The sequence below is a fragment of the Ahaetulla prasina genome, chromosome 12 (genome assembly GCF_028640845.1).
Source record: "Ahaetulla prasina isolate Xishuangbanna chromosome 12, ASM2864084v1, whole genome shotgun sequence".
NCBI lineage: Eukaryota > Metazoa > Chordata > Lepidosauria > Squamata > Colubridae > Ahaetulla > Ahaetulla prasina.
The window spans coordinates 8,866,263-8,889,487 of NC_080550.1; the positions used below are offsets into that span (position 1 = coordinate 8,866,263).

The 23,225-nt window shown below is 40.6% G+C and overlaps 1 protein-coding gene across 1 annotated transcript; it reads left to right on the plus strand.

Moving 5' to 3' along the window:
• Positions 1-1,141: 1,141 nt before the first annotated feature.
• Positions 1,142-17,359, plus strand: C12H16orf87 (chromosome 12 C16orf87 homolog). Its single transcript, XM_058155359.1, has 4 exons — positions 1,142-1,298; positions 12,654-12,750; positions 14,358-14,540; positions 16,375-17,359. The coding sequence occupies exons 1-4, from the start codon at positions 1,233-1,235 to the stop codon at positions 16,491-16,493; spliced, it is 465 nt and encodes a 154-aa protein (XP_058011342.1). The 5' UTR covers positions 1,142-1,232; the 3' UTR covers positions 16,494-17,359.
• The last annotated feature ends 5,866 nt before the right edge of the window (positions 17,360-23,225 follow it).

A 23,225-nucleotide genomic window follows, 5' to 3' on the forward strand; every position in this document is an offset into this window, starting at 1 on the left:
GTCATTCCTGGATCTAATGAATCTTGAGAAAAATTTTCCCTGCATTGCTTTTAACAGGGTTTATTTAAAGTTTTACATTGCACAACATTTTTAGCTTGCTTTCATTACTGATGTTGGCAGTAGCTGGTTTTGATGCAACTGGCATGCCTGCAAGCCCATTTGGCTTGGTTGGTTTAGGATTCCTTGCCCTGAAAATCCTGAAGGAGGATTCACTCCTGACCCAGGTGCAACATGTTGTATGAATGCTGTTTCTAGCCTTGGGGCATGGGGAGCTTTGCTGAAAAACAGGGCTGCTCAATTTAAGCCAGGGGTCTCCAACCTTGGCAACTTTAAAGACTTGTGGACTTCAACTCCCAGAAGCAAAGCTGGCTGAGGAATTCTGGGAGTTGAAGTCCACAACTCTTAAAGTTGCCGAGGTTGGAGACCCCTGGTTTAAGCGCCTTGAAGATAGACGGACTTCATTTCCCAGAATTCCCCAACCAGCATGACTGCCTAGGGAACTCTGGGAATTGAAGTCCAACCATCTTTCCAGCACCATTGACAGAAAGTTGGTTCAGCTTTTTCTTCAGTGTTCTTAAGGAATTTTAATGTGATTAATTTTGCCTATAACAGTAACTCGACACCAGCATTCCCGAGATACAGTGACTGGAACCTATTTATGTTTGAGAAATTATTAGAGAATTTATTTATGGCGGCGCCCTTTTGCCTCCTGAGGAGATTTTTTTCCCTCCTCTTCCTCCTTCCCACTTCTTAAGCGTTACTGGGGCAACTGGCCTGCCCCGCCCCTTCCCCGGCGTCCCTATCCCTTTAGCCAATCCCGGGGCTTATTTTTGTTTAGTTTTTTAAAAAAATCAAGGTTAAAACCACGCCCCGGACTCGCTCGCGGGCGAGGCTTGGCTTTCCCCAACGGTTTCGGGTTTGTATTCCGGCCTTTGGAAAGGGGGGAAAAAAAACACACCAAACCCGACCTCGAGGGCGGCGTCACGTACGCATGCGCGGCCCGTTCGTCGTCGGGAGGTGTGTATCTGTGTTTGGGGGGGGGGGAAGAAATTAAGAAAAGGAGACGCTGATAGAAATAAAGGAAGGGGCGCTCGCGAGCGGCCGTTTCCTATTGGCTGCGGCGGGCGCGAGGGCCGCGTTCCAGGGAGGTGGGCGGGGCGGGCGAGCTCGCGCGCGCTCCGCCGCCGCTCTTCGCCCGCAGTCGGCGCGCAGCCACGGAGCTGGGCGGAAGCATGTCTGCCGGCCGGGCTAAAAAAGTGAAGATGGCTACCAAATCTTGCCCCGAGTGCGACCAGCAGGTGAGAGCCTCACCGTCGTCCCTGTTTCAGGGAGGCTGGCTGTCCCGTCGCTGCTCTTTCCCTTCTCCTTGCGGCTTTGGCCATCCTCCTGCTTGGGACATCACACCTGTCCCATACAGGTGTATCGCCCTCGTGGTCTGCCCAGGTGCCGTGGGCAGGGCGAGGATGCCTGCTCCTTTGCACCTCACCCTGGGTGCTTCTGGCTGGGGTCCCTGCTGTGAATCCCCTCCCCAAAGCACTTCTTTTTTTGCCCCTTTTCCAAATGCTACTCAGGATAGGTAAAGGGTTGGCGCTTGTAAAGCTGGGAGGCAAAGCCCTAGCCAGGTTAGGCACAAGGCTGTAAATCAAGAGGTTTTTTTTCCTTTTTTTTTTCAGCCTGATGTTTTGCAAAAAAAAAAAAATAATTAGCCCTTCCTGGCTCAGGCTTGTTAAGAGCTGGAACACCTCTGGCGGGCGCCGGGTTGGAGAAGCTGCAAATCAGTTGCCTTGGTTTTCCAGCCCTGCTTTGCAATATTTTGCAAAGAATTTGGGGTGGGAGATAAATTCTGGATAAAGGCCTCAATGATGATCCCTGCAGGTGTGTTTGATCTGGGAAAAAGGCTGGGTGACATTAATTCTCCTTGATGGGGACTTGCTTCCTCGGGTAATTATTTGCATGCTGATTCAGAAATTGCGTGAAGATTTGCATACAGGGCAAGAATTAGAAAATTGCCAGTATAGCTGACAGTACAGTTTTAGATCAGCATATACTCTGAAATATAGATGATTTTAATCTTCGCTGTTATTACCATGCTTCCTGTAAATGTTTTCCCGCCCCCACCCATTTTTTGTGGTATTAATAAGCTTTAGATTCGTTACCATCCCTTGGACAAAAATATGTCAGTTTTACAGTCACCAGCCTGCTGTTAGTTAATGTGTTGAGCGAGGGGGGGGGATCCCCTTTGTTTATACTGTTTTTTGCAGATAAGCAATCTTCTGATTTTCCATTTAGAGGCTGTTTAACTTAAAGCTTATATATTTTTAATCCCTGATCTACATAAAGCAAACTCTAGGATTTGTTTGTCGTGAAACAATGGCAGAAAGGCATTTTGAGGAAATGAGAGTGCTGGAAAAATGGTTCTAATGAATCATTCCATGTACTTTTGTTTTAGTATAAGTAAATACTTGAGAGCCAGTTTAGTATAATCGTTAAAAGCATCTGGCTACAAACCAATGGGCACAGAGCCAGTTGGGTGACCTTGGGCCAGTCACTCCCTTCAGCCCTAGGAAGGAGGCATTGGCAAACCGCTTCTAAAAATCATGCCAAGAAAATGGAGGGGCTTTTCCAATCAGTCCCCAGAAATCAACGCAAAAAGTATCTCTTTCAAAGTCTTGTGTTTTGGATGTTTAAAATGATACAGTTCTTTATTTTGGTTGTTTAAAAATACGTTTTTAAAACTTGGAAAGTTACTTATGCAGCCAACCTAGTAGAGTTTGACATTTTACCTTTATTTAAAAATATAATACAGTATCGCTTCAGCTAAATAGTGTGATTTGGAAAAGAACTTGCATGCATCTCTATTCTATAATTCTGTTTCCTCTTGGCATCAGGTTAGCTGCTGGGGAGGACAGGGTACTTAAGTAAATGAGCCTTGATACTGCTGTGAGAGTTTTCAACTGTTTTTTCTGTCTTTGATGGTTTTCCATGATAGGAGAAAAAAGAGAGGCAAAACCTTAAAAGAATTCCGGGCAGTTTTATGTGGCAGATGATACAATATCTGGGCTCCCATAAAATTCTGAGAACAAGGCTGTGCAAGCATAATACAGGTAGCTCTCGCCTTACAATCACAATTGAGCCCAAATATTCTGTTGCTAAGTGAGACATTTATTAAGTGAATTTTGCCCCGTTTGAAGACCTTTCTTGCCACAGTTGTTAAGTAAATTGCTGCAGCTGTTAAGTGAATTAGATGGTTGTTAAGTGAATCTGACTTTCCCATTGGCTTTGCTTGCCATAAGGTAGCAAAATTCGATCACGTGACCTCCAAGGACACAGCAGCCGTCCTAAGGATGAATCAGTGGCCAAGCGGCTGGATTTTGATCACATGACCGTGGGGATGCTGCAGTGGTCTTAAGTGCGAAAAAACGGTCATATGTCACTTATTTCCCCCAGTGCTGTTGTAACTTTGAACAGTCACTAAATGAACCGTAGTAAGTCAAGGACTTCCTTAGGAAGCATCTTCGGTCTGTTCATGTTAATGGACAGCATGATTGCAACATTTCTTTCTTAAATATCAGGTGGCCGCCAGCAATTTGCGGTGTGTAAAAATCCCTTTGCTTGATTCAAGCAGCCTTGCATAGGTTGAAATTGAGTTGTTTAGTTTCAGTGTTTTGTGCCCCTTTACTGGTTGTGTTGTTTTTTTGATATCCACGAGGTATTTGCTAAAAGGTAAGCCATCTTAAGTTCTTTCAGCTCCAGGCTTCATCGAACAAGAAAGTTTTATCTGGTGGGCAAAGTATTTCTACAGTGGAAGAATTTCCTGTAAGTTAGATTGCTTTGTGGGAAATTCTGGGAAATTACTGTTCCTGGAAACTGTAATTGTGAAATGTTTGAAGGAAATTAGGTTGAGGACAATCTAAAAAGCAAGGAATCTATCCCGGTGTTTGAACACTTATATGTTTAAGTAAGGAGGTCCAAACCTTGGCAACTTTAAGACTTGTGGACTTCAACTCCACAAGCAAAGCTGGCTGAGGAGTTCTGGGAGTTGAAGTCCACAAGTCTTAAAGTTGCCAAGGTTGGAGAACCCTGCCCTATTGTACATGCTCACGTGTTTACACATTTTACAAAGATAGTGCATAAAACAATAGTAGCTGTATTGCAAAGTTGTTTGCTGTGGTAAGGTTGAAGGCTTTTTGTGTGTGTGTGCTTCAGGCCCAACTGATCTTGTGCTACAGGCCCAACTGTACGTTGCTACTGTACAAGAAACCATTCAGAAATTTTGGCTTTGATTGATGAGGTGGTATTTCACGGCCCCTAAAGTCTCCCTTTTTGCTTATCCCCCCCACGAGAGGCAGTTTTGCAGTTTTAATTTATTTTACAAGGCTCTTGCCTCGAAAATGTTTTATTTCTCATTCTGATTATATTTGAACTTGAAACCCGATCCTGTCATGCACACTGAAATACTTCCCCTGTCAGGGAAAGTATTTGGAGTTTACTAGCTGGGGAAAACCCCCCCAAAAAGAGCTCGATATATATAATCCTTGGCAGAGAGGAAATGGAAGAGAGAGAGAAACTTTTTTTTCCTGTGATAATGCTATCATGTGAGGAAATCCAATAAAGCTTGAGTGCTTGAGAGACTCAGGCTAAATAAAGAAATGTATTTCACTCAGGGCATGGCTGTAGCTTTTATTTCCCAAAGACACAAAAGATGGGTACCAATTGCAGCTTTAACAGGGAATCAAAATAAAGCTTAAATGGTTACATCTTACCCTGTGACTAATAACTCTTACCTTCAATGATGATAAACAGCAATGAAAATACCATTTTACCTTTTAAGATCTCCCTATGCCAGACTGGGGGGAAAATGACACACACACACACACACACACACACATTAAATATGCATACAATTGTGCATTATAAAACTGCTGCTACTTTTTTTTTTTACATTCCTGCCAGCTTAACTGCTTAATTATCCTACAGTGTGGTTGCTGCATTTTGTTAATGGCCTAATGAAGGACTGAGGAATCTAAAGGACGCCTTAAGATGAGGTGGAGATTATTGCTGTAATGGGCAATTTTTATTCTACGTGCAGTTTCATTCCTGCATTGGCGTCATCCGTTGGCTAAGGCTGAAGCTGTTTTTATCCCTGTGTCCTTTTAGCAATTAGTAATACTGTAAGATATGTAACATTCCCTTTAAAAAGTACTCTTATCTCTCTCTCCCCCATTAACATTAAGTAAATGGGGGGGGAGAGAGATAAGAGTACCTTTTAAAGGGAATGTTACACATCTTACAGTATTTGGGGGCTTTTTTAAAAAAAGCAGACTGATATGACTTATTTTTGTAGGTTTTGAAAAATGCCAATAATAACAGTATTATTGGCAGTTTTCAAAACATACAACAATATGTCATATCAGTCTGTTTCTTTTTTTTTAAAAAAAGCCCCCAAATTGCAATTGAATAATTTATAATATTTATTTATTAATAATACTTTATTAGAACCATTCAACATGTCAGAAAATGTTTTGGGGGTTTCCAGATGCAGGATGTAAAGTAAAATGAAAGCAGGAGTAAAACAGTCAAAAAAAATAAATAAATTCCAGGAGAACTACATCAATCAAAGATATAAGGTGGAATCAACAAAGAGAAGATTGCAGTTTTAGTGTCCTCTCCTAACTGGTACCCAGGATTCAAGTGATATGTAACGCTAACGTGGTCCAACTAAGTTTGCTAAGGATGTGAAGACTTATTAATAAACTGGATGGGTGAAATTAGCCAAAAAGTTCTGAAAATTGGAAGAATACCCATTATGTTGTGGCGCATTTTATTTGGACTTAAAAGTATTACATAGTTCTCTGTTTAATGATAAAAATACAACACCTTGTTAGCTACACATAGAATAGAATAGAAAAGCTTTCTTTTATTTATTTTTTTGCAAGGTTCCTCAAACACAGGTAGTCCTCGACTTATACCAGTTCATTTAGTGACTGTTCAAAGTTACAACGCCACTGAAAAAAAGGGACTTAGGACCGTTTTTCACACTTAACGACCATGGCAGCCTCCTCCTGGTCATGGGATTTACACTCAGATCCTTGACAACCGCTTCATATCTGTGACGGTTGCAAGTGTCCTGAAGCCATGCCCATCTCCTTTTGCAACCTTATCACGTGCAAAGTCAACGGGAAATTGACAATTCACTTAACAATTGTATTACAAACTGCAGGTGACTCACTTAACCAAATGCAGCCAGAAAAGTCGTAAAAAGGTGGCAAATCTCGGTTAACGAATGTTTTACCTAGCAGCATAGATGTTGGGCTCAATTGTGGTTGTAAGTTGAGGACTATCAGTATACTCGATTCAGGGTACCAAAATACCGCAGCACCTAAAGGTCCATCCCAGAATCCATCACCCTCTCCAGGAATGCAGACCAAATTATACTTTTTTTTAAAATTTGCATTTATATCCCGCCCTTCTCCAAAGACTCAGGGCGGCTTACACTATGTCAAGCAATAGTCTTCATCCATTTGTATATTATATACAAAGTCAACTTATTGCCCCCAACAATCTGGGTCCTCATTTTACCTACCTTATAAAGGATGGAAGGCTGAGTCAACCTTGGGCCTGGTGGGACTTGAACCTGCAGTAATTGCAAGCAGCTGCTGTTAATACCAGAGTTGTAGGTCATCTGGTCCAGGGGTCAGTAACCCGCGGCTCTGGAGCCGCATGTGGCTCTTTTATCCCTCTGCTGCGGCTCCAACCGCCAATGTGCGACACCTGCTGGCACACGATTTATTGACCTTTTTGACTCCCGGTAGGCCAACGAAGGATAAATTCAAGAAAAGAAAAGTTTCAGAAGAAAACAGAATTCAACTACATATGCTTGTTTTGTGGCTGCTCAGGAAATAGGCACAGGAAGGGTTTTGTGGCTCCCGGTATTTTCTTTTCTGTGGGAAATGGATCCAAATGGCTCTTTGAGTGTTTAAGGTTGCCGACCCCTGATCTAGTCCAACCCCCTGCCCAGACCAGAATAATCACTTAACTCGGAACAACATATATGAGCAAAGGCTGATCTTCCTTTCATCAAGGAATGACAGCCCAGTGCCACTGGACTCCTTAGGAGGAAGAAACCTGCCCTTGATCAATTTAAGTGGTGAGGTTTTGGAGCGGATGTGAAGTTGGCAGTGACTGACAGACCGTACTTGCGCTAATCTTCAAGGTTGTAATACAAAGCAAGGTTCATATTCCCACCAAAATTGGAGAGTGTTTTGTTCCCGGAAAAGCACAATTTGTACTGCTCTCATAAGACAATTACATTTTATGGCTTTGCATGTGCATTTTTGTGACATGTCTTCTTTTGTGTGTGTGTGTGTGTGTTTTGCAGACCTTTACCAAAGTTGATATGTTAAACTGAGCATGAAATAGTGTTTCCAACCTAAACAAATTTGCCTTCTGTGTGTGTGTGTGTGTGTGTGTGTGTGTGTGTGTGTGTGTATGGTGTCTTGGATGATAACCAAAGAAAGCAAAATCAGAGAGCTTTTTGCTGTGGTATAAATGTGTCACGGAGGAGTTTTGCTTTATTTAACCGTCCCCCCCAAGGCCTTGTTTTAATGCTTTATAAGCTAATTCTTCCGAGCAGCTCATGCTGTTTTTGCTCCTGTGTTCTTGAAAGCCTCCGAGGAGCTATTTATAGCTCTTGTGATGAAAAGGTTTTGGGGGTGTTTTTTTAATTTGTGAAAAATCCTACCATTGTTTCTTTTTCTGAAATATCAGATCATAAACTGCTGTACTGCTTGGGGAAACTGGAATCAAAATATCCCTCCCAAGCAGGGGTGAAATGCGCCCGGTTCGGACCGGATCGGCTGATCCAGTAGCGATGGCGGCAGGTGGTTCAGAGAACCGGTAGCAAAAATCCATGCCCACCCATGCCCACCCAATGCCCGGTCGCCCGCTTCCCGCTTCTTTTAAAAAAATGTTTTTAAAAGGTAAAAAAAGAGGCTCTGACAATCACAGCTGAGCCGCATGATCGCCAGAGCCTTTTTTTTTTACTTTAAAAAGCATTTTTAATAACCTATTCCGCCAAATAGGTTGTAAAAAATGCTTTTAAAAGTAAAAAAAAAAGATTGCACGCTACAGCTGATCACCCCCGCCTCCGTGTGCGCTGTTCTACTTACCCCATGCTTCCTTTTGGCATGCACTGTGCCTGCGCATGCACACCTTGCATTTGGTGCGCGCGCGCGCATGCACAGCCAACAAACAGGTAATAAACCGGTTCAGATTTCACCACTGCTTCCAAGTCATAGTAATTTTTAAGAATTCCTGGGAGAGGTATTCAATGTCAAGATATATATATATGTATGTATGTATGTATGTATGTATGTATGTATGTATGTATGTATGTATGTAGATAGGTAGGTCAGTCGGTCGGTCGGTCGGTCGGTCTTTGGTTGTTTGGGTTTTCTCCCGTGTAAAATTGGAAGTGTCTTGGCGACGTTTCGATGAAGTCTCATTCGTCATCTTCAGGCTTCAGCTTCGTGCTTCTGGGAGCAATGTGTGATCGCAGCTGTTTGATCACACATTGCTCCCAGAAGCACGAAGCTGAAGCCTGAAGATGACGAATGAGACTTCGTCGAAATGTCGCGAAGACACTTCCAATTTTACACGGGAGAAAACCCAAACAACCAAAGACCTACATACAAACACCCGTGAAAACATCAGAAAACATATAGATAGATAGATAGATATAGATATAGATATAGATATAGATATAGATATAGATATAGATATATAAAGATAAATATATGAGAATTCTTTGTGATGCAGGAGTGTTCATATACATTTCTTGGCATTGTAGCAAACCCCGCCTTCAGAAAGAAGCCAGGAGCTGCTATTACATTATTTCTATATTTAATGTCATTGTCTTGTTCAATAAAAATAAAATCCTGTGAAGTAGGATTGTTCTGTAGCTAAGGAGACCGGAAATGTAAAAAGGAGGCTAGGAGGATTTATGCTCTCTTCAGCAAAGCTGAAATATACTAGCTCTCTTCAGCACTTAAAAAGGCTCATCTCCAAGGTGAAGCTGCCCCCCTCAATTCCTATTATTAAAAAAAAAAGAATGTTTAAAATCAGGAGACACTGCTGTTGATTGAAAATGTATATAAAGCAAAATACCAAATGGCATTGACATAAAATTACCAGGCAGAAATCTCTGTGTGTGGATTCATATCCTAAAATTGTGGGCTTGTAATGTTTTGTTTTTTTTTAAAAAATGTTTTTAAAAGGTAAAAAAAGTGGCTCTGACAATCCCAGCTGAGTCGCGTGATCATCAGAGCCTTTTCTTTTACTTTTAAAAGCATTTTTTTAACAACCTATTCGACCAAATATGTTGTAAAAAAGTGCTTTTAAAAGTAAAAAAAAAAGATCGCACGCTACAGCTGATCACCCCTGTGCGCTGTGCTATTTACACCATTCCTCCTTTTGGTGTGCACTGTGCCTGCGCATGCACACCTTGCTTTTGGTGCACGTGCGCGCATGCACAGCCAACGAACAGGTAATAAACCGGTTCAGATTTCACCACTGCTTCCAAGTCAGTAATTTTTAAGAATTCCTGGGAGAGGTATTCAATGTCAAGATAAAGATATATATATATATATATATATATGTATGTATGTATGTATGTATGTATGTATGTATGTATGTAGGTCTTTGGTTGTTTGGGTTTTCTCGTGTAAAATTGGAAGTGTCTTGGCGACGTTTGATGAAGTCTCATTCGTCATCTTCAGGCTTCAGCGTGCTTCTGGGAGCAATGTGTGATCGCAGCTGTTTGATCACACATTGCTCCCAGAAGCACGAAGCTGAAGCCTGAAGATGACGAATGAGACTTCGTCGAAACGTCGCCAAGACACTTCCAATTTTACACGGGAGAAAACCCAAACAACTAAAGACCTACATACAAACACCCGTGAAAACCTCAGAAAACATAGATAGATAGATATAGATATATAAAGATAAATATATGAGAATTCTTTGTGATGCAGGAGTGTTCATATACATTTCTTGGCATTGTAGCAAACCCCGCCTTCAGAAAGAAGCCAGGAGCTGCTATTACATTATTTCTATATTTAACGTCGTCGTCTTGTTCAATAAAAATAAAATCCTGTGAAGTAGGATTGTTCTGTAGCTAAGGAGACCGGAAATGTAAAAAGGAGGCTAGGAGGATTTATGCTCTCTTCAGCAAAACTGAAATATACTAGCTCTCTTCAGCACTTAAAAAGGCTCATCTCCAAGGTAAAGCTGCCCCCTCAATTCCTATTATTAAAAAAAAAAAGAATGTTTAAAATCAGGAGACACTGCTGTTGATTGAAAATGTATATAAAGCAAAATACCAAATGGCATTGACATAAAATTACCAGGCAGAAATCTCTGTGTGTGGATTCATACCCTAAAATTGTGGGCTTGTAATGTTGTTGTTTTTTTTTTAAAAAAAAATCTGCTTCCCATTCACGTGAGCCAAATTGTAATTGATCCCAGAATCCATTAAGATCAAACCTGCGAATTAAAAAGATAAAATAAACAAAAAGCCCCTCTGAAGCAGAGCAAGTCAATGAAGCCCTTGTAAGGCAACTTAAAAGGCAGCTGAAGGTTGAATGTATTCACGAAAATGGCAGCTTTCAGTTATTGGCCAAGGAAAATGCCATTGGGAAAAGCGAGATTTGGGATGCGATCCAAGCATCTGTCCAGAAACTGCTGCAACTGCTCAAGACTGAATCGTGTCTCTGTTCTCCACTGGAAGCTTGCATCTGAACATTTGTATGTGGCGCGCGATGGGGAAATTTATTCTGTTATGCTCTTCTAATATCCGACAGTGAGCTTTTACAAGGAGGAAACTGCATTCATCAATGCTGGGTCTCTGTTTGGTTTTAAAATGGCACTCAAGTAGCAATGCAGCTGGGGGTTGAGGGTAGGGGATGGAGTGATGGTTGGTGTACAGGGATTATTGAAGATGTATAAATTAATGTAGGGTCAGGTCTGCCCAGTTACCATTTTAGAACGGTGGGGAGGGAGAAAAGAGGAGAGAGTAGGAGGTAGGAAAGAGGAGAAGAGGAAGGAAGAGGGGTAGAAGAGGGAGAAGGAAGGTGTAGGGTGGAGGGAGGAGAGGATGTAGATAAGAGAAGGAGATGAAGGTCTGGAAAGTAGAAGAAGGTAGAAGAGGGAAGAGTGTTGAAAAGGGGGGTGGTGACTGGGCAAGCCCGACTAATTGTATATAACTACATTGGATGAGCTGTTTGATATGATTGTAAAAATAAAACTTTTTTATGAAAAAAAAAAAGTAGCAATGCAGCATCAATTGCTTTTGTCCCCTAATTTTGTTTTTTGTTTGTTTGTTTTTTGCTCAGAAGAAATTATTTTTTTAACAACATTCATGCAAACTCCATTTTTAGGACTAGGTCTTCTGGAGTATCAACCTACTTAATTATCCTGAGTTGCATAATGAATGGCCTCCTTTGTTAATAGCAAGAAATTCTGGGGAGCGGGGATGTGTGTGGGGGGGAGGAAATGCAAGCTGCACTTGAACACATAATCTTCCATTCAAAGGCTGATCTTCATCAATGTATAGATTGTTTTAAGAGTTGTGCTGCTGGCTGCGGTTGTAATACTGTGTGTGACGCACCCAGAGGGAGAGTTTTAAAAGGAATGTTGAATTCTGTAGCATTTTTCTTTCCAGTCCAACTTTCTTTGTGTTCCAAGGTTTCATGTTGCATTTGTTTTCCTTAAAAAAAAAATCCCCACACAAATTAATAACAACCCATTGAAACAATTAAAAAACAAAACAAAAAGGCAAATAATCCAGGAAGTTTGTGCTGTAAAGCACTTCTTATTTAAAACGCATAATTATTATCTAGTCCCACTGTGGTTGCTGGTGAGTGGGTCATCTCCAAGGATGTGAACTGCATACAAAAGTAATTTTGTTATTGTGCAGCTGATTTACTGTCAAGGAGATAACCACCGAGGGTGCGGTGTCAGCAGATGATTTGCAGAGGGCCCTGTCAGGTTAGAATAGAGAATAGAGAAAGAATTAGAGAATAGAGAAAGAATAAGAGAATAGACAATAGAATAGAATAGAATAGAATAGAATAGAATAGAATAGAATAGAATAGAATAGAATAGAATAGAATTCTTTATTGGCCAAGTGTGATTGGACACACAAGGAATTTATCTTGGTGCATAATGCTCTCGGTGTACATAAAAAGACAAGATATGTTCTTCAAGAATCATAAGGTACAACACTTAATGATAGCCATAGGGTACAAATAAGCAACCGAATCATACTAGGAAGCAATCAATATCAACATAAATCATAAGGATGCAAGCAACAAAGTCACATTGTCCATTCAGAAGTAAATCAGCTGGAATTCAGTTCCTCATTTCTTTGGGCTGACATGCAAAACAAAACTTCTCCATCAAGCAGGGCCTTTCTCTCCCCCTCCCTCCCCTATGGAAGGAATATTCAAGACGGGACATAGGACATGCAGTCTTCAGCGGTACAGCTCCTCGTTGTTCCTATACACCTGTCACCTAGGCTTGTGTTTCTCATGACAAAGGGATTAAAACCTTTCTTCCTCCCATCTCCCTCCCTCCCTTTCTTGTATTTTTCTAAGGTTCCTGTTGCGTGCAAGTCGTGTCCATGTGGGTATATATTTATCAGCCGCAAGCTCCTGAATGCTAAACGTTCTGAAAAGCTACCGTCCTCTGCAGGTATTGTTTCAATTCACTTGGTTTAGTTTGGCTTGAAAATATAGGTAGTCCTCGACTTACGGCCACAATCGAGCCCTGCGTTTCCGTGGCAAACAGTTTGATGGTTGTTAATTGAGTTTTTGACCCATTTTACGACTCTCTTGCCACAGTTGTTCAGAAGCTCACTGCGGTCGGTCAGTTAGTAGCACGGTTGTTACTTGAACCTGGCTTCCGCATTTTGCTCGTCCGAAGGTCACAAAAAAGGGGACACCAGGACATCGCAGCCGTCATAAACATGAGTCAGTTGCCAAGCTATATCAAAGAGGGCCTCTGGTGGCTCAACAGGCTAATGCAGCCTGTTTATTAACAGCAACTGCTTGCAATATTGCAGGTTCAAGTCCCACCAGGCCCAAGGTTGACACAGCCTTCCATCCTTTATAAGGTAGGTAAAATGAGGACCCAGATTGTTGGGGGGCAATAAGTTGACTTTGTAGTATACAAATGGATGAAGACTATTGCCTGACATAGTGTAAGCTGCCCTGAGTCTTCGGAGAAGGGCGGGATATAAATGCAAATTAAAAAAAAAAAACAGTGTAAGCCGCCCTGAGTCTTTGAAGAAGTGCGGGATATAAATTCAAATAAAAAAAATATGTGGAAGCCAGATTCACTTTAACAGTTGCGTTACTAACTTAATAACTGCAGTGAGTCAGTTAGCAACTATGGCAAGAAAGGTGGTAAAATGGGTCGTAAACAAAAGGTCGTAAAACTCAACTGTCTCATTTAACAACAGAAAATTTGGACTCAGTTGTGGTCATAAGTCAAGAACTGCCTGTATTAGACATTAATGTGCAAAAATACCATTCTCCTTTATCAGCGTTTAAGCTTAGAAATATCCTTTCTTCTTGGGCTTGATTAAACTCATTTTCACTTTTTTCCTTTATCACCTCTCTCTCTTCTCCATATGCCCTTAGACATTTTTTGTTTCATTAGTCCAGCTCTTCTTTTGAAAAGAAAGCAGTTGATTTATGTATTTTCACATTACACATAAAAGTGCTTAGTGAACAGCGTATTGTCTGGATCAATTATTTTTATATAGTAATACATTTCTCATTTCTAATCTCTACCTCTACTATCCAACCATTTCTAAAACTGTTTTATAGTCTAGCTCTTTTTTTATTGGTAGAGAAGAATTTCGTTATCTTCTTTTCTTCCTGTCACCACCTCTTCTTTCTTTCACCTTCTTAATTTACATTTCTGGTTGTCGTTTTTTCCCCCCTCTCTTATTTTGTTCCTCTCTTTTGGGGCTTGGCAGCCTGGAGGTTCCTGCAGGTTAACATTTCTTCTACTGGAAAAACTGCTCTAAAGTGTCTTTTGTGAAAAACAAGTTTGTCCAACTTCAAAAATAAGGAACGGTTCAACGGGTGACTTGATTTATGGCGACGTTCTGCTTTGTGCGTTAAAGAAAGCCTGCAGGCTTGGTGTTCCCACTAATTGTCAAGCTCAAGAAGCCAAAGAGAAAATGCAGGCAGGAGCAAAGATTTCAGAACAGTTCCAGGTCTGATAACGTGTGTGTGTGTGTGTGTCTGTCTGTCTGTCTGTCTGTCTGTTTTGAAAATGTCTTGCCACAGAAAGCAGAAGTGATGCTAAGAGAAGACGCACAGAGAGAGTCAAAAGGGAGAAGATCAATCCAGTGGTAAATAAAGACTTAGAAAACAGGAAAAGGTCCAGATCACACAGTCAATCGGATCATAGCCGAAGAGGAAGAGGACGGCCCAAGGCAGCTTCATCTAAAAAGCACGATGAAGAAAAAGGTAACGAAAATTATTGGTTGGGTTGACCGTAATTTTTTTAAAAAAAATAAAATAAGATAACCTCCATGGTTTTATAAATTAGAAATTAAATTGGCCCCCACTCTTTCGAAAGGCTCTGAAGACGTGGTTTTGCCTGGGGAACCCAAGAGTGGGATGGACCCCATTAAACATATGAAGACTGGTTGCAGGAACTGGGTGTGTCTAGTTTAATGAAAGGAAGGACCAGGGGAGACATGATAGCAGGGTTCCAATATCTCAGGGGCTGCCACAAAGAAGAGGGAGTCAAGCTATTCTCCAAAGTACCTGAGGGTAGAACAAGAAGCAATGGGTGGAAACCAATCAAGGAGAGAAGAAACTTAGAACTAAGGAGAAATTTCCCGACAGAACAATCAACCAGTGGAAGTGCTAGACTTCAGAAGTTGTGAATGCTCCAACACTGGAAATTTTTAAGAAAATGTTGGATAACCATTTGTCTGAAGTGGTATAGGGTTTCCTGCCTGGGCAGGGGGTTGGACTAGAAGACCTCCAAGGTCCCTTCCAACTCTGTTATTATTATAAATGGTTGATTTGGGTGTGTGTTGTCGCCGAGGAGGGCCGGTGGGGGTTATTATATTTTATTAATTATTTTAATTTTTTTCTATATTGTATTCTTATTATCTGTAAGCCGCCAAGAATTGGCTGTGAGCAAGTATTTTTCGCACTATAAGACGCTCCGGACGATATGACCATGGCCTATGGAATAAGACACATTTGCTTTGCCCAACAAGCTGCACTGTAAATGATCATTTGCATGCCATGGTCACTGAATTGATAAGTCGCGATATTGTTTATCATGCCATTTGAACCCAGTCTTAGAAAATATCAAACTAACTTCCAAGAAAGATTGAGGCTTTTCCTAGAGCCAGCAACCAGTCCAATGTATAATCGCAAAACCAAATTCAATCTCTATTGAAATTATGCCATGGTGGTGCAAGTGGTGAGAATGTAGTATTGCAGGGCCACTGCCAGGAATTCAATCCTGACCAGCTCAAAATTGACTTAGCCGTTGGTAAAATTGAGGACCCAGATTGTTGGGGGGCAAGATGCCAACTCCGTAAACCGCTTAGAGAGGGCTATAAAGCATTATGAAACGATATATAAGTCTAAGGGCTATTGCCATGCATGACTTCAGAATACAGAAAAAAAAATTACAGAGGATAAAATGTCAAGCAATTTACTTAGAAATTATTTTATTTTAAAGAAAAGTTACCCATACAACCCGGTGGACCTAGGACAGTGATGGCTAACTTTTTTGCCATTGCGTGCCGGTGTGTGTGTGTGGGGAGTTGTGTGTGCACATGCCCACACTCATAATTTTATGTGCCCTGTGCATGCGCGCGTGACTCTCCCCACCCCGCTCCTGGCACGCGATGGCCCGGTAGGCCCATTTTTCTCTCTTATTTTTTGCTGTCCCAAGCCTCCAGAGACTCCTAGAGAGGCTCTGGAGGCTGGGGACAGCAAAAAACATCACTTCCTGTCCAACCAGAATTTGGTAAACAGGCTGTTTCTGGCCTCCGGGGGTGGGTGGGTGGGGAGGCAGTTTTTGCCCTCCCAAGACTCAGAGAGAGGCTCTGGAGCCAGGTGAGAGAGAAAAACGGGCCTTCCCAACCACCCTCCAGGCCCTCTGGAGGCAGGAAACAGCCTGTTTCCCTACTTCTGGTGGGCCCAGAAGGCCCGAAAATCCGCTGGAGCTGAGCTTGCATGTCTTACTGATATGGCTCAATTCCTACCTATTTCCACTTCAAAGACCAGAAGCTGAAAGACTCGGTTCATGCAGCGTCTTTTCTCCTTACAGAGAAACAAGAAAAAGAAGTGGACATGTACGCCAATCTCTCCGACGAAAAAGCATTTGTATTTTCTGTGGCCTTGGCGGAAATAAACCGAAAAATTATCAACCAGAGACTGATTCTTTGACGACGCGGTCGTGACCTCTGCATGCCATGCTGTTGAAGCCAGGTAGTGGATTACAGATCTTCCGTGGCCTCTCAAGGCGGTGAATGCTGTTACCCCTGTGTCGGTCGAGGTCATTCCTGGTTTTTTTTCCGCCTCCTTTTTCCTCCCTGGCTGAATCTCTGCCACTTGGGATTGCTTTTGAAGCCGGCCGATTGTCAAGAAGCGAAAAGGACCAGCTCTCCGCTTTGTGGAAGCGGCAGAGGGGTGTGTGTGTGTCAGATTGTCAAAAGCAACATCTTTTCACTTTGCAGTGACAGCTGGAAGGCTCTTCTGAGAGTTTTTGCACACCGATCCACTTCAAACGCCGTGTTTTAATTTAAAAACTTCCTTCGCTGCGGATGTTCAGTTAACGTCGAACTTCCTGTGCACATAGTCAGTCTTAACCTGTACATAAGTTGATATGCCCGTATTTTCCCTGGAAATCCACCGATTGCGAAATCAACGGGTGGGTTAAGTCGAACTGATTCTTATTATTATTATATAATACGTTATTGATCAAAGCGTCTTTCTGCGTTGTTCTAAACTTTACCAAACGGACGTATCAGACTGTAACCATAGAAACACATGGGAATAAATTGCATCAAACTCATTGGGATGGGAGTCAGCAGGCCTATTATATTCCGCTGATGGGCTTTGATAAAAAAGCTTATTTTATACAGCTTTTGTGTGTCTGGGGTTTTAAAGTCCTGCAATCCAGAACTTATTTTTGAAGGCACCACATCAAGGAAAGCTCTGGTCCATGATTTCATATGGAGATTGTCTTCTAAATTTGTTAGCAGTGTTGCAACGTCTCCGTGTCAATTAAAAGAATTTGAATTCAGACATCACATGTTTGCAGTCGCAGTGAAATAATGGAGACGCCGTTCTTTTACTTCCTTCGTAGCTTTTTAAATCTGTTAAATGAACCTCACATTTTCAGTTTCCAAATGCTGCTAAACTACGTATAAAACAGTGGTGGGATTCAGCCAGTTCGCACCACTTCGGGAGAACCGGTTGTTAACTTTGTGAGCAGTTTGGCGAACTGGTTGTTGGAAGAAATCATTAAGGCAGAGAACCGGTTGTTAAATTACTTGAACCCCACCACTGTTATAAAATATGAGACTCCCCGTTGACACTTCTCGTCAGAAAGTCACAAAAGGTGATCGCGTCACACACACACACACACACACACACCCAGCATGCTGCAACCGTCGTAAGTATGAGTCAGTTGCCGAAAGTCTGGAATTTTAATCACGTGACCATAGGGATGCTGGTTATAAGTGTGAAAAAGTGGTTGTAAGTAAAATTCACTTAACAACTGTCTCACTTAGCAACACACGTTTGGGCTTGCAAATGGGGTTGTAAGTTGAGGAATACCTGTATGCATTCAATACGTACCTCAGGATCAAAGCTCAGGTTAGGAGTACCTCAATCTTGCACATTTAAACATCAAAGCCAGCTTGTCATTATATATCTATCTATCTATCTCCTTAATGATGTAGGCCAGGGGTCTCCAACCTTGGCAACTTTAAGACTTGTGGACTTCAACTCCCAGAATTCCTCAGCCAGCAAAGCTACCATTTGTATTTATTTGTGACTCAGGCTTAGAAAATTCTTCTAACAATATCTCTACACATAAACACGCATAATATATGTACACTGGCACATACACAAAAGCCATATTTATTTGGTAGCTGTATGCTGCCTTTATATGCTCTCCTGCCAGCTGCGTCCCTGTTTTTTTTCTTCTCTTCTCCAAATAAGGAAATGAATTAGGGGGAAAAATCCATATAGGGATGAAATTAACTCGTCCGCTTTTAAATGTGGTTAAAGTAATGCTTCCCAGCTGGGGTTGTGGTTTATATTAACGGACGTCATGTCGAACTGTAGTTTCATTTTTATTACCTGTTTGTATGTCCAACACACCGCCTCCCTCAAGTCCCTCGATTTCTCATGCCTTTGCTTTTTGTTCTTCCAAATTATGCATTCAGAAGATTTTTTTTTTAAAGCACATTTTTTGTTCTTAATTTTATTTTATTTTATTATTTTATTTATTTTTTTTGCATTTATATCCCGCCCTTCTCCGAAGACTCAGGGCGGCTTACACTATGTCAAGCAATAGTCTTCATCCATTTGTATACTATATACAAAGTCAACTTATTGCCCCCCAACAATCTGGGTCCTCATTTTACCTACCTTATAAAGGATGGAAGGCTGAGTCAACCTTGGGCCTGGTGGGACTTGAACCTGCAATATTGCAAGCAGCTGCTGTTAATAATAGGCTGCATTAGCCTGTTGCGCCACCAGAGGCCCTTAAGAACCTGAGGTTATACTCTTTAACTTCAGACTTTACACATTTTCCCACAAGGGGAAGTACTGTATATTTCGGACTAGAAGACGCACCTTAGTTTTTGGGGAGGAAAATAAGAAAAAAGCTGATTGGCAGGTGGGCCGGCCTCCCGAAATACCCTCAATCCAGGGGTGAAATCCAGCAGGTTCTGACAGGTTCTGGAGAATCGGTAGCAGACATTTTGAACAGTTTGGACAACCGGCAAATACCACGCCTGGCTGGCCCCAGAGTGAGGTGGGAATGGAGATTTTGCAGTATCCTTTCCCTGCCATGCCAACCAAGCCCGCCAAGCCACGCCCACAGAACCGGTAGTAAAAAATTTGGATTTGACCACTGCCCAAATCAGCTGTTCCCAGAGGTGAACTTTAGCAACAAGTTTGTTGGTTGTGAGCTCTGCACCTTGCTTTTTTTCCCCCAGAAGTTTCAGAGGCTGGGCGGGGCTACATTCGGTGTATAAGACACACCCAAATTTACACCCTCTTTTAGGGGGGGAAATGTGCTTCTTTTACTCTGAAAAATACGGTAGTTTGCTCCAATTTCTTGCTCAAGTTAAGATTTTGATTGATGGTTCATTCATTCATTTATTTCTTTATTTTGTCACAACAGTATATATAAGCATAAGCATGAAAGTAACTATATAATATATAAGCATATATATACGCATCAGTATGTAATAACTATATTAATTGGATATAATGAAACAATAGGACAGGAACGGTAGGCACTTTTGTGCTCTTATGCAACCCCTTACAGACCTCTTAGGAATGGGGTGAGGTCAATGGTAGACAGTTTTTGGTTAAAGCTTTGGGGATTTTGAGAAGAGACCACAGAGTCACATAGTGTGTTCCAAGCGTTAACAACTCTGTTACAGAAGTCATATTTCCTGCAATCAAGATTGAAGCGGTTAACATTAAGTTTAAATCTATTGTTTGCTCTTGTATTGTTGTGATTGAAGCTGAAGTAGTCTTCGACAGGAAGGACATTGCAATAGATGATTCTATGACTTAAACACAGGTTTAACTCATAAATAAGTTAAACCATAACTTAACCGCTCCACACTCATGTAAAAACTTCTGACTTTATCCCTGACTTTATCGCTCTGCTAACCAGATGGAAAAGAATGGGATGAAAATGAAAATAAACAGTGGCCCTTTGAAATAAAAAGGAAAGAATATTCAAGCTTGGTCTGCTACAGTCCTTCAGAAACTTCATAACAATGGGGTGGGGGGGGAAACAGCCATGGCTCTGTTGGTCCTTGACTTACGGCCATAAGAGATTCCACCATTTTGGCCGTAAATCGTGATGATTCTAAAGTATCACCATATAGTATTTCTCACCGTATCGCCAACATCTGATTTTACAGCCTTTTTTTTTCTTTTGCAGCGATTGTTAAGCAAACCCTTTCGTTGGCATGGGGCAATTTTTGCCAAGTTGTGATTTCTGACAAAAATGTCCTAAATTGCCATTTGATCTTGGGGTGCGGCAAAGGGCCCTAAATGTGGATGGGTTGCCAAGCAACCAAAATACAGTCATGTGACTGCAGGGAGGGGAGGAGGAAGATGTTTGGAAATTCGAATACAGGGTCACAAGTCCCATTTTGGGCTTCTGTTGTAACTTGTAACGATTGCTAAGTGACCAGTCTTAAATTGAGGTCTACCTGTAATCAGGCTTTATTTTTCTCAGATAAAGCTAGCCCTGTTTTGATAAAGGAGAAGGAAAGGCTGGTGTGCAAGTGGGATAGTGGAAGACAAAGCCCACCGTTAGAAATCGCCCTCCATCTTCCTCCCTAGGATCATCCATATTCTCTGTGTGTGTGTGTGTGTGTGTGTGTAATAGTTAGATAGATATAAATATAGGTAGGTAGATATAGATATTATAGAGATAGAGATAGATAGATAGATAGTAGATAGATAGATAGATAGATAGATAGATAGATAGATAGATAGATAGATAGATAGATAGATAGATAGAAGATAGATAGATAGATAGATAGATAGATAGATAGAAGATAGATAGATAGATAGATAGATAGATAGATAGATAGATAGAAGATAGATAGATAGATAGATAGATAGATAGATAGATAGATAGAAGATAGATAGATAGATAGATAGATAGATAGAAGATAGATAGATAGATAGATAGATAGGTAGGTAGGTAGGTAGGTAGATAGATAGATAGAAGATAGATAGATAGATAGATAGATATAGATAGATTAGATAGATAGATAGATAGATAGATAGATAGATAGATAGATAGATAGATAGAAGATAGATAGATAGTAGATAGAAGATAGATAGATAGATAGATAGATAGATAGATAGTAGATAGATAGGTAGGTAGATAGATAGATAGATAGATAGATAGATAGATAGATAGGTAGGTAGATGATAGATAGAAGATAGATAGATAGATAGATAGATAGATAGATAGGTAGATAGATAGATAGATAGATAGATAGGTAGGTAGATGATAGATAGAAGATAGATAGATAGATAGATAGATAGATAGATAGATAGATAGATAGAAGATAGATAGATAGATAGATAGATAGATAGATAGATAGATAGTAGATAGATAGGTAGGTAGATAGATAGATAGTAGATAGATAGATAGATAGATAGATAGATAGATAGTAGATAGATAGGTAGGTAGATAGATAGATAGATAGATAGATAGATAGATAGATAGATAGATAGATAGAAGATAGATAGATAGATAAAAGATAGATAGATAGATAGATAGATAGATAGATAGATAGATAGATAGATAGATAGATAGATAGGTAGGTAGGTAGGTAGGTAGGTAGGTAGGTAGGTAGATAGATAGATAGGTAGATAGGTAGATAGATAGATAGATAGAAGATAGATAGATAGATAGATAGATAGATAGATAGATAGATAGATAGATAGATAGATAGATAGATAGTAGATAGATAGGTAGGTAGGTAGGTAGGTAGATAGATAGATAGATAGATAGATAGATAGATAGATAGATAGATAGATAGATAGATAGAAGATAGAAGATAGATGATAGATACCCTGTTTCTCTGAAAATAAGATCCAACCGGAAAATAAGTCAGCATGATTTTTCAGGATGCTCGTAATATAAGCCCTACCCCCAAAATAAGCCCCAGTTAAGATTGTCAGCCAGATGGATGCATTTAGTACCGTATTTTCCCCAAAATAAGACCTTACCAGAAAATAAACCTTAATGCATCTTTTGGAGCAAAAATTAATATAAGACCTGGTCTTATTTTCAGGGAAACACGGTAGATGATAGACAAGAGAGAGATAGAGAGAAAGATAGCTAGATAGATATAGAGATAGATAGATAGATAGATATGGAGAAAGATGATAGATATAGAGAAAGATAGATAGATAGATAGATAGATAGATAGAAGATAGATAGATAGATAGATAGATAGATAGATAGATAGATAGATAGATAGATAGAAGATAGATAGATAGATAGATAGATAGATAGATAGATAGGTAGGTAGGTAGATAGGTAGATAGATAGATAGATAGATAGATAGATAGATAGATATAGAGAAAGAAAGAAAAAGAAAGAAAGAAAGAAAGAAAGAAAGAAAGAAAGATAGATAGATAGATAGATAGATAGATAGATAGATAGATAGATAGATAGATTAGTCTGTAGGCCATATCAACGTACAGGTTCAAACATATATTACCAATAAAATTCTAAACAAACAATTTTCAGATTATGGCCACGTATGGGATATGTTGTTTTAATATGGGCCTCCCACTGGGCCATACGTTTAATATGTGGATCAAGGTACTTATCTCTCACCCCCTTATATAAACAGCAATATATGAGTCAGGTCTACCTCTTCAGCTCCACAGATACATGTACGTTCATTGTATGGGATAGAATGGAATCTTCTCAAATCTTACCATGGTATCATTTTATTTATTTATTTATTTATTTATTTATGTATCATATATCCAAGTGGATTTATCCTGCTACCGATAGTTATTCTCATCATGCCTTTCCATCTTCCAGCACTAGGTGGCGCTGCTTTCCTGTGGGGAAAAAAAAGAATCCCATTACACAGGTAGTACTCGACTTACGACCACCAACTGAGCCCAAAATTTCCATTGCTAAGCAAGGCAATTCTTGGGTGAGTTTGGGTCCTGTTTTGTGACCTTTCTTGTTACAGTTGTGAAACGAATTGCTACAGTGAGTTAAGTTAGTGACACGGTTGTTAAGCGGATCCGGATTCCCCGTTGACTTCGCTTGTCAAAAGGTCACAAAAGTAGAAGGTCCTACGACCCTGGGACACTGCAACCGTCATAAATACGAGTCAGTTGCCAGCCTCTGAATTTTGATCATGAATTTTG